We start from the raw sequence: 12,133 nt of genomic DNA, 5'->3' as shown, positions 1-12,133 counted from the left end.
ACCTAACTGGACGCAAAACCCACAATTCTCTACGGGATAACGCTCGAAACACCCCGGGGGTACTCCCTTATATGGGCTATATAGGTGTGTGTGGCCCCAAAGGGTAGGGGTTTTCAGCCGTTTTGGTCATAAATAGGGTATCGATTTGGCCATTTTGGTCTTTAATAGGGTATGGTTTTTGCACTAGTCTTTCATCATTATCAATAAGACCGTGAACAAAAGCCCTTCATAACTTATGTTTAGCCAAGAGAAAATGAGGGTCGAAAATGAGGGTCCCTCATTTTCTCTTGGTCTAGGGTAACTTTGCCAGCCGCAACGGTCAAAAGTAGGGTATCGAATTTTTGGTCTGCTCATAAATAGGTTAGGGGAAATCGCACATTTTGGTGATAAATAGAGTAAAGGTTTTGGGAAGTGGACCGCACACCCCCACCCAACTTTTTAGGGAGTAACCCCCTAAATGCTAAGATGCAATCGTTGATAAGTTACATTACGTTTTGCACTTGCCCGCCGACGCAACCTAATATTTGTCGTATTTCCGGCTGAACCGCTGTCGTTTGTCTCCGGCTAGCTTGTCTCCGTCTGCGTTCGCGGCTGCGCGCGGGGAAGAGCGCGGACAAAGCGTGGGCCCACTTCCGTTTCGCGAGTTTTTACGAGCATCTACCGAAGGATTTCCGACATGGTTCGACGATGTTCGGATATATCCGGCCACGACAGTACAGCGCCTGAATGGTTTGTTCATCTTCCTGAAGTTGTATTTGTTTTGGTTTTTTTCTTCTGTGGAACATGGGGGATCAACCAAAGGTTTTAAGGAGACGAAAGAAGAAAGAAGTGAGTACATTTTAGCTTCCATATTGTATATTTATAGCGGGATGCTTTCCTTTAGAACCGACATTTTACGGCCCCTGGTTAATTAGGCTTATGTCGACTGATGTAAGATGAATGTTCGTTTGTTGTTCTTTGGTTTCGTAAAGGCGCATGTCGGAATTTTTCTCAATTTACCGAATTGTTTTTGATGTTGAATGAGTGAATGTAATTATTTCTTGATGCTTTAGCCACGAGAAGACAGTCAAGAACCCACAAAAGAAGAGAACGAAGTTGGAAAGTACCTGAAATGGAACTGTCCTTCAAAGAACTCAACGATGATGAGCGAAAAAGTGGAATATTTCATCGGTAAATATCGATTTAAGTTAAATTATTCCTTTCGTTTTAACACTCCTTTTAAGCTTTTTCAACTAGCTTTCAACTGGCATTTTTGAATTCGTTGACTCTGACTGCAAAAGCATCCAAATATTTGATGATGATTAAACGCGTGACTTACAACGAAGTGCAAAATTCTGCCGGCTGAAAGAATACGGTGTTTTATTCTCTTATATCTTATCTAGTGGGAACAAAACCTTAATTTCATCCTGGCAGAGCGTATGACTCAATCCTTTATCATTTTACAACTTAAATTTAAGAATTCAGTTTTGCTTGAAGCTTACAGAAAGTTCAGTGACTGTGTAGTGACTGTGTAGCTATGAAGAATTACGTGTCCTTTTCTTCCTTGACTCGATTAAAGGAAAGAAAAAATTGGTTAGATGCCACGAAGTAAGTGGCAAAGCCTTAACCATGTGTTGTAGGTTGAAAGTCCGAAGACTTTTCTCGTCCTTATCGAGGGAGATGCTAACCTTCTCTCGGCTCATACAACACGGTTATGTAATTGTTGATGTCGACTTTATATTACGCTCTCTGAAGCAAATCTCATCCTTGTGGGACATCTTTTGGGTGAATATTTAAGCAACCCCATTGTCTCTCCCATATTTTTAATCAGCCATGTTTATTAGGTTTCTTGTCTTAATTTTATTGTAATATTCCGGCATTTAAATTGTCTAAAGGCTGAAAACTAGTTTGTTTCCAATTTTAATTAACAGGGCTTTTTAAGAGACAGACTTAAAGTTGATTCATATGCAAACTAAAATCTCAGTCACAAGCCAAATGAAGTAAATTCCCAGCTGAAATTGAATTCATCTACCTTACTTACTTAAACTCGCCTTGTGACAGTGAAACATGTTATTTAGTTGTCTACATGGGGTAAAATATTGCAAGAATAACTTTCCAATAAGTACATAAGAATCTCATTTTGTTGAATGAAAGTAAACAGAGTTTGCTTGCTGCTAAAATTTGTAAAGGAAAAAAACATACTGATAAATGGAGTTTTTAACACAAGTGACCATTGAGCCCTGGCCAAATGTACTCGAAATTAGATGGAAGTTGAAAACTTGGGTCCTCTTGGGAGTTTGTTTGACCAGGCCTTGTGTGTGCTTGCACTGACTTGCGATGACTTGCACTCACTTTTGTCAAGATCAAATTTGCACACAAGTCAATGCAAGTTTTTAACTGTTTGGCCACCCAACCCAAGTCAATGCAAGCTGAGTGACGTCCATTAACCATTATTAGCCAATGAAATAGAGAATATTTCTGCCTTGAAATGGGTTTTGTTGTAACTTGTGAGTACTTGCAAAAAAACTTACGAGTCCGTTTGGCCACCTAACACAAGTCTTTACGCAAGTTCGACTTGTGGCCACTTTTCGACTATTTGCAAGTCCAAGCCACAGTGCTGCAGATTTCCTCAACAAACTAGGTAAAGTACAATAAAACGAGCGGTTCTGAATGGAAAGTGTGAAGTCAAGCTTCACTTAATTGCAGCAATGAGGCTGATATCTATAATGCTGCATAATAATAAATAGGTGAACAACATAAAGATCGTGTTCATGAAAAATGGTGACTTGGATAGAAGCATTCTCTAAAAGTACATTTGTGCTATCCAATTGGTGTTGTTGATTTGTTGAGAACACAAAGGTCAGCAGAAAAGTTTATATAAGGAACACTAAAACAATTCCTCTAGAAGAGAATGCAAATTTTAATAAGCAATACATTTGGTTGAACTAGCGATATTTCCATACCGTAGATGAGAAAGCCTATTTTGATCTTGTCCACAGTGTTCTGTAGCGGGGTTTTGGTTTAGAAGGCCTTTGATTCAGGCCTTCTTGCAACCCAAAGAATGATACTATTGCTTCTAAGTCATTGTCACCCTCTTAACCATTGGTCGAGTCTTCTTGATGCGTATTCCTTACCATTTCGCTCTCCTTAAAGGTGTGTTTTGGTTCTAAGTACAGAATTTTGCAATCTAGAAGAAAACCACAACACACAACACCATCCTTATTTTCGATGTTGCTAACAAAAAAACAAAACAAAACAAAACTCTCCCCTACCCCCTAGAATATGTAAAAGACCAACACTCAATAGGTACCAAAGAAATCTCTGGGGAGTGGGCAAGAGGCAATTGTTAGTATTTTCAAAGGGCCACTTGCCTCACCTACCCTGGAAGGGAGTTCATATATGCTCCCAGCTACTCCTACACGAAGTTAAAGGAGTGAAACATGAACAGTTAAACAGATTGTGTTACGGTCTTTTAGTATGCCCTGCCATTGTGTCCAGATGATGAGAATATTGACATCTGAGGGCCACATTTTCGATCAGAAACTAGCATTTCGTGTACTCGGAGTATCTTTCCCAATATTCTAACCTCAATAGTACTCCGTCCTATGGACTCCGCAATAATTATAATAATTTATAATACAATAATTATTATCAGAAAATAACAGAGATGAATTCTCACCTTTTGGAGAATCATAGGGTCTTAATTTCATTGCAGAGTTAGCCTTTCATGGTTACAACTGTTGATGAATGTTTTAAAGTACACATCACCAGTTGTAAATATGAAAGGATAAAAGTTAGCATGGAAAGTTTAAAACAACCTATTAATGTCGCCACGACATCACTTTTAAGTGACAAAATTAAAAAAAGCAACAACTCTTGGAATCTACTTCTACCTCTACATCTACATCTATATATGTAATCTGCAAAAGGATTTACCCACCACTGCAGATGTAAAAGAGGAAAAAAAAATAGGAGATAAATGTAAGTAAATCCCCATTTAGATAACAAAAAGAGACAAGACTGACCCTAAACAACCCAACACTCGGTTGGTCTATCACTTCAGCAAGAAGTGAGTTCCACTCAGGTATAGTTCTTGCATTAAAACTGAATTTGTAAGTATTACTCACAGGCGTTAAAGCGGATTGTACAGGAAAGAGCTTGAAACATTTAGCCATTTCAGCAGACTCTGGGATCAATAGTATGCAGCTGTTTCGAAATAGTGAAGCAACTGGTGGTTTTATTTTACTACCTCTCCTGGGCAGATCACCTTCCAGTATTTTATCAGGTTGCCCTTGGTAACAAATTTCTTGTTTTATCTATACAAGTGCTGTCAATATCAGTGCGATCTTACATCTCGTTCAGTTTTTTAAGCAGTATTTTTGTTTTCTTATTCAAAAATAAATTCTTCAACTGAGCAAACAGAAGCAAACCTTCCCTCAGCCATTTTTCAAAGCATGCAGGTTTTTGTGCAACGGCTCTCAGATGACGTTCTCTTCAGTGTGTTGATTCATCATTAGTGAAATTTTGTCATTTGTGTTGATAATTGGATGAACAGCATTTTTTCACAGTGAAACTTTGACGTTTCTGCTCCTGATTGGCTACATATAGAATCAGTACGAATTTGATACACTATGGTTTTCACAGGTAAATCTCAATACCTATGAAATAAATTGCACTCTGCACTATCTCTGATTGTCTCACTAGTTTTGTTTGGATTTAGGCTCTAAAGCAGTGGACTGTTTGCTTGACTCAAAATGGGCATCTGGTAAAGGAGGTACTGAGATACTATTCACTGATCGTGTGTCTGTGGAAACATATCTGGATAGGTAAGCCAAACTATTTGACATAAATGCACATGCTCTCTTAAGTGACACTGTCACAACTCAGACATTTAGTCCACAAGCAAATATTTACTATTAGGATTTTCTTCCAATGCAAAACAAGCAGTTCTCTTCAAAGAATTTTTTTGTTTGTTTTTGGTAAAGGTTCTACATGTACATGCACTTAAAGCTACTTTAGCCCTCAATTTTCATCCTTTTTCCCTGTGTCATGAAATAAATAACAAGAATCAGTGTGACCATGAATGTTCACAGAGAGTTAATTTTGATTAAAATATTCAAAAGATGGCAAGATATAAAGTAATGCTGAGAGTTAGTGACTAATAACATTCAGTTCTTTAACAATGTAGTGCCATCTGAATTTCATAACAGTTTCTGCTATCTTGCATTCCTAACATTAATTCAATCTGTGCAGTTATGAATTCTGTGTAGGTGAAATTTGAGTTAAAAGGCATTTCCCATGTGTAATTTTCTAAAACAGAGAGTGGGTGTAAAAACTTGGAAAAACCCAGACTAAAAAGAAAACATAATAATGGGGGGGGGGGGGGGGGGGGTGAGGAGTTATTTTTCAGCAGGGTTGTAGCTAAGAAAATAGTCTCTTGGCTAAAATTTTCATTGGACTGGTCACCATTTTTCATGAGAGACCTGGAACAAAATTTTTGTCCCCAATCTTTTGTAGCACCTTTAATGCGGGGCTACCATGCTTTGTGTTTACAAGATGGTGGACGCAGTACATGGAGAGAGAACACGCAAAGCAAGTGCTGAAAACAAGATTTTATTTCAATTACTTTACTCATTATAGTGCTACTGATACTCAAGGTAGTCAGGAATTTATTCTAAACTTTTCATTTAGATGTTTTGTTATGTTCAGATATCGAATGGCTGTACATGCATGACCTAAAGACAGTTCATTGTCCTTAACCGAGTGATCGCCTGCCAAAATCCAGGTGGCAATTACCTCTTTCTCAGCAGGTGCTTTGCAACAACCCTGGTTGCATTCATCTAAAAGTTAGGCAAAAAATCCACTTGACTGTGCAAACATTGAAATGCTCATGGAGTAGTAACTTAGTCACAGTGACAAAAAGTGTTGTTATCTTTTCAGGTTACTGCTTTTGGGATTCTTCAGTCGTGTTGTGCGAATCAAAAAAGTAGTTAAGACCAAGGAAGAGAAAGAAAAAGAGAAAGAGGAAAAAAAGAAAGAAAAAGAGAAGGAAAGTGAGAAAGGAGATGTGAAAGAGAAAGATGAATCAGAAAGCAAGAAGCCAAAGAAGAAACCAAAGAAAGAGAAAACAGAAGAAGGAAAAAAGGCAGGTTAACCAACTAATAATTCATCTGTACATAGCTTGACTGTTAACATATTCCCTGATTGCATCCTTTGGTTTTAATGTAGAGCGCCATTGATAAAGTGTAAAGGCCTTGAGAAAAGCTTGGTCAGTCATCCAGGGTAATAAGATGTCCCAGGCCGACAAGCAGCTATCTCTGCTCACTTGCCGAGACAAGCCACTGCCTAATCAAATAGTAAATATTAAGAATGTTTTCAAAGCAACCAAGAAATATCTAAGTCACATGGGTAATCAGGGGATTTAGATTGAACTTATGAAAATTACAAACTACAAGGTAGATTATGTGAAAAGCAGAATTTATATTGAAATTTTAATGAGTGCTTTCAATTGGCAGTTTTTATATACAATCATTTAACATATTTAAACTATGTTTATTGCCAGTAATGAACTGCCATTGAATTAAGTTTTCAAACATTAGTAATTAACACACATTGTTGTGTTTTATTTGTCATGACAGCTTGCTCAAGTGAATGACAAAAAAAGGCTCAGAAATCTTTTTTTTGTCAGCCAAATTCCAATCATGTGGATAAATTTTTAGTTTGCCAATGAGAACTATTAGATCCATAGAAAATAAAACCTATGCATTTGAAGAGAACACAATTTTTTTTATTTTATTTATTTATTTTTTTTGTTTTTTGTGGTTAAATTGAAGCCAATTTTCCATCTGAGCCGAGCACTTGGTTATCAAACACATGATCAAAATTTACCAGGATCAAGTTTCTTTCTTTGCCAAACTGTTATTTTATTCATTTTGGACAAATGAGGTTTTGCAGGTGAAGTATTTGAGAGTGGGATCTACAGAAACGTGCTAATAAGGCAGACAAATGAAATCACATTGATTGTGCAAGTTTGGCTTGTGCTTGCAACAAGATAGGCTGTGGCCATAGCAACTGTTGAGAGTGCAGTGTTCAGCATCCCGTCTAAATGAATTTTACCCTTCCAATACAATTGTCAAAGAAATCGACAACTTACCAACACATTGCAAATAAATTGTGAACAGATTGCTGACAATTCCTTGGTTGTTGGCACTTAGTCTAAAAGGTAAAAAAAAAACACACTACAATCTGGTGACTGACTGTTGACCACCAACAACATTCTACTGTCAAAAAGCCAAGAAATGGCTGATGGTAAGAGTAGACAATCACATATCAGAAACAAGAAACACTAGTTTCCTTTTTTTCCTTTGTGAATTAGTTGGAGAGCATAGGCAAGTAGGAGAAGCTCAGGGTAATAGGCATACTGGCTGAGGAGAGGGTGGGATGCAGTCCCCCCTGTTTTGGAAAACTGTGTTAGTAATTTTTTGGGCAAGATGCTCATGATTTAGGCAACAGTGCTCTATTTCTGGCAGTAGGCGTGCACAAGAATTGTGAAGTGCAATTTTGGTGCATAAAGTATCCTGATTTCAACACATGCATTTGAGCATTGTGTCTTTTTTTGGGGTGCAAGAAGGTCACCATCCCCCAAAGTCTGAAGGTGCCAGTTTGCCGTTGCTTTGGGCAGTTGGATGCCATAAAGGCAAGCTGGAATACAACTAATTGTTTTTCTCAAGCCCTGATCTATAGATTCACTGCATGCAATGTTTGTGTTATGTTTCTGAAGTGTCTCAGTTTGTGTTGAAAGGTGCAAGTTTTGTGCCATTATAACAGGCTAACCAACAGACTAACCCATGCTGTTTGTAATTAATTTTCAAGGATGATGGTGATAGCGGAGAAAGCAAACAAAAAGTATGACAATAGTTTCAGTACTTTTGTAAAAACAGATTCTATCCCATTACATATTTGCCCTATCTAACCCATCGTGAATATTTAACTGTGCTATTGTGGACTACGGGTAGTCCCTCTATCACTTAGTTGGTTGTGCATGATGAGAAAGAAAACCGTGCTTCTCACCCTCAGGATTTGGCATGGCCATTTTTCCTCGCTGTTTATTTATGGTCTCTCTTGACAGACTAAGTGGTAGAAGGACTTCTTATAGTCTAGTGCTACTGTTGGAAGAGATTTGTGGATTTAGCTTTGAAACTTTGTTTTTTTGTTGACATTGTTTATAAATGGTTTAGTCAAGTGAAGCAAATGGAGATGGTGATGGGAAAAAGAAGAGAAAGGTTAGTTGCAACTCTTGATGACAGATCAACATGTTTTTAACCAATGCAAAAGTTGTCTTACACTGTCCCCTTCTCTAATTTCCTCCCTGTAGAGATTGGAATAAATATTAAAAAAAAACAAGTCTCTCTTACTCTTCCCTGAGAAAAAAACGTGTATTGAGCCCAGCTTCAGCTCAATCTCCCTGACCTGATTCAGGAAAGGAGGGTTTTAATTAGGATCATATTGGGTTTAAACAGGTTTTTTTGGTGCTTCCAAATTTGAACAACTTCATTATCTTGGTAATATTTGTCCTGTAATAAGCAACATCACTTGTAAATGTGGATTTAATTCTTCTGACGTGATCTCCCTCTCTTAGTTTTGTGGTCCCAATCTTAATCTCTTATATTTGCTATGATATACATGTCCTTTAATATCAACTTGGGGCATTTTGTGTTACATCAAGCTTTAGGGTGCATTTCAAGAGTCCACTCTGGGTAATGATTCTTTGGTTCCTATGATGCATCATGACCAAAGTGATCTTGACTTTTGTTTAGTAAAGAAACGCAAAATTTGTTTTGGGTTTAAGAATCTTGGATCCAATCTTGGATTTTTCCAAAGAAATTTGCAGTCCTAGACTTTCTTTGTTTTGTTAGCTTTGTAGTGGAGTGATATTGCTAATCCAACAGTCACATGGTTATCAACTATCATTCCTTTTGTGACATTGTAGTGAAGTTTATATTGTTTAAATTTTATGGCTTACATAAGTAATTTTTGTTTGTTAGGTGAAAGTGAAGCTGGAATTGCACGATGATCAGATATTTGTGGATGCTGATGAGGAGGTCAGTAGCATTTTGCAGCAGTATATTCACCGCTACCAATATAGGCTGTACCCCGTAACAGCTGCTATGGCTGAGTATGTTGGATGGGCCCTTGATGTTGCAGGGGAGCTTGCCTGTAGTTGATACGATACATCAAGAAAGAAACATGTTTGGCATTGGTGTGAATATCAAGGCTACTGGTTAATCAAAACTTAATGACAGCCCAGATAATTACTTATTCAGTGACACAACTGTTCAAAATGTCATACATTTTGTGCTTCACTTCAATGTTGTTGTAGTACTGTCATCAAATAACATTTTCATACCATGTCATCCCATACGTACAGTATTTCAGCCTGGTTTTATTTTTAATGTGGCATTAATGTTGTTCGCATAAATTATATATTGTCAATGTCAGTTTTGCCCTTTCTCAGGCTTATGTCTGGAGATTTGACCCAGTTCATCCAAAGACCTTTGTTCTTGGGGTTTTGGTTGGTAAGTACATCAGTCCATTTGACAATCAGTAGTTGTAGCTGTTGTTGTTGTTTTTTTTAGTCGATCACTTGGTTGGTTAGTTAACTGACCAGTCAGTTATTCAGCCTATCAGTCTCTGTCTCTCCCTCTATCCATTAGTCTATATGTTTGTCAACTAGCAGTTGGTTAGTTGTTTGGTTGGTTGGTCAATGAATTAGGTGATTGGTCAGTTAGCCAGTCATTCAGAAATTCAGGCCATCTCTTTGTCCATCAGACAGTCCGTGATGCCAGCCAGACAGTCAGTCAATCACTCCATTAGTCAATCAATCACTCAACCTGAAGACAACCAACCTATAACTAACGTACTGTTTTATAGTGCTTGTTTTCTCAGTACCGGTACTAGTTTTACTGCACATTTGTGGTTGGGCGGTATATTGACTGTTTTCTCTCCGTTTTTTGTCCAACAGTGATAGCCACAATTGCGATCTGCCTGTTCCCATTGTGGCCCAGTAATGTCAGGGAGTATGTGTGGTATCTGAGTGTTCTGGCAGCTGTGGCAGTGGGTGCCATACTTGTGCTTGCCCTATGTACGTTTGAAATTACTATTTCTTATGGACATGTCTTTTGAAATTGTTGTTCTTTTTGTATAAGGGCAATTTTAAAAAAAGTCAGTAGATAGGTCATCAAGACACAACTTTTCCTCACAGGTTCGCGTGTATTTCGTACGGTGAAAGTTAGGAGAATTTTGTTAAATTTCAGGAGAGTACTTATTCGCCAACATGACTTAGATAGGGAGCATAAAAGGGGGATCCGAGGCTTCCCTAAGGTTTTTCCCCAAGGTTTGAGCCCTTGTTATTTTCCCCGCGGAGAATTATACACTACCTGCTGTTTATTTGGTGCTAAAGCTGGTTTTTTTTTTTTTTTCGGTCATCCTTTGCAGTGCGTTACGTTTTCTTTGCAATCGTTTGGGTATTAACAGCAGGACGACATCACTTCTGGCTTTTACCGAACCTGACGGAAGAATGCGGCTTCTTTGAATCGTTTGTTCCGCTTTACACGCACGAATATAAAGGAAGCAAGCCTGAAGAAAAACCCGAGGAACAGAACGAAAATGAACTGGGAAAAGAAGATGAAAACGAAGGGGACAAGGAAGAAGAGGTAGGAACGGTACAAGGCAACAAGGAAGAGAGTGGCGAGGAAAAAGATCATACGGACAAAGAACCTTGGGTAACATTAACAGAGGAAGAAGTGGCGACAGCGAGAAGTGAAGTGGATAAAGACCTTGAAGATTCAAATGACACTTTAACTTCTGAAGTGAAGTGTTGATCGAATATTGCATTTTATTGTGTTCATATTAGGGCCAGTAACTTGAAATTATAGTATCATGTTACTGACATAAATAGTCAAAAGTCCAAATTTGTAGATTTACGGCGACTTTCGTGACAGAGTTGTTAGTGATTTGGTAATGTGCAAGAGTTTGGGTTCGCTGCTGTCAATTAAAAACACTCACGTGATTGATGGGAGCTAAAATTAATTTCCAAGGAAATTTGAAGAAAGATCACAGGCGTTGTGAAACCTCCAAACAGTTGCTGTTCTTTTGTCGGGTTTGTGTTAACAATTGCCTTTCTTTTGCTTTGTCCCATTTTATCGAAAAAATACTCCAATATATTTCCGTGAAATAAGCAGAGAAATGTACCTACCCTTGGCTAATATCTAGAATTCAATGAAATTATTTATAAAGACTATGTGGTTGAATGATTAATGGTTTATGTGTCATTTACAGAAATACACGGATTCAAATGTCGACGCACGTTACCCAACAGTTACACTGATAAGATACGGTACACAAGATACACTGGTCTTTTAAAGTGGTGCTATGATCAAATTTTTATCCCTTGATTTTTTAGGTGTATCACAGGAAAAGAAAGATGCGATTTTCGTCATAGTACCACTTTAAAGAGTAAGAAACTTGGCCACCCAAGCCTCCTTCCTTCCCAACTGCTAACGCAGATTAGTGTTAATCTACTGGCGCTCTATACCGAATGCCGTTCTCTGATTGGCTACACTACTCACTATCTATTGTGTATGTAGTGAATAGCCCAGCAGTGTTCGGTAGTTAACAAACTGGCGGCCTCTTTGCGTTTTTGTAGTGTCTGTTAAGAGGAATTAGATAAAGTTTTTAACGACTAGTAGATTTGACACTAAGGAATTGCAGCAGTGGGTGCTGGAGCAGATGCTATTTGATGTGTCGGAGAAACTGCCGTTTGTAAGGTTAGTTCCGACTGAAATAGTCACCAAGATGAAGTCGAATTGTAGTTTCAAAGAGTCTGTGGTCGTTAGAGATGTTTCCTTCAGAGCTACGAAAAAGCACAGAACGACACTGTGACGAAAGATATTTCGTCACTTTGCGTTAATTCGGCTTAAAATATCACGAATATGACATTGCACTTTTCGTTCTTTCCTTTTCAGTGATCTGTGTTTAGCAGTAAATGACCTCATGGAACAAATAAGTCAAAGAGATCATCGCTCTGGAATTTCCGGCCAGTATGGAGCACTGGAGCTTGTTAAAACATTGAATATCACTGTTTTAGAAGATGGCA

General features: G+C 38.1%; 1 protein-coding gene and 1 non-coding gene across 3 annotated transcripts; one reads left to right on the top strand and one right to left on the bottom strand.

Moving 5' to 3' along the window:
- The first annotated feature begins 670 nt into the window (after positions 1–670).
- LOC110059488 (translocation protein SEC62-like) lies at positions 671–11,291 on the top strand. Of its 2 annotated transcripts, XM_089282926.1 has the most exons (10): positions 671–828; positions 1,053–1,170; positions 4,700–4,805; positions 5,920–6,124; positions 7,852–7,884; positions 8,217–8,261; positions 9,024–9,080; positions 9,494–9,554; positions 10,001–10,120; positions 10,474–11,291. In XM_089282926.1, the coding sequence occupies exons 1-10, from the start codon at positions 784–786 to the stop codon at positions 10,857–10,859; spliced, it is 1,176 nt and encodes a 391-aa protein (XP_089139052.1). In that variant the 5' UTR covers positions 671–783; the 3' UTR covers positions 10,860–11,291. The 2 variants fall into 2 exon arrangements, with proteins under 2 accessions (XP_089139052.1, XP_089139053.1); XM_089282927.1 differs by lacking the exon at positions 7,852–7,884.
- Positions 1,562–1,689, bottom strand: LOC149117293 (U6atac minor spliceosomal RNA). Its single transcript, XR_016205798.1, has one exon. It is a non-coding gene; the product is annotated as a U6atac minor spliceosomal RNA (small nuclear RNA).
- Positions 11,292–12,133: the final 842 nt, after the last annotated feature.

Source organism: Orbicella faveolata, unplaced genomic scaffold (genome assembly GCF_042242905.1).
Source record: "Orbicella faveolata isolate gen_17 unplaced genomic scaffold, um_ofav_v1 contig_12, whole genome shotgun sequence".
NCBI classification, from domain to species: Eukaryota; Metazoa; Cnidaria; class Anthozoa; order Scleractinia; family Merulinidae; genus Orbicella; species Orbicella faveolata.
The sequence above is the reverse complement of the archived record's forward strand: the minus strand, read 5'-3'. Positions and strand labels throughout refer to the sequence as shown.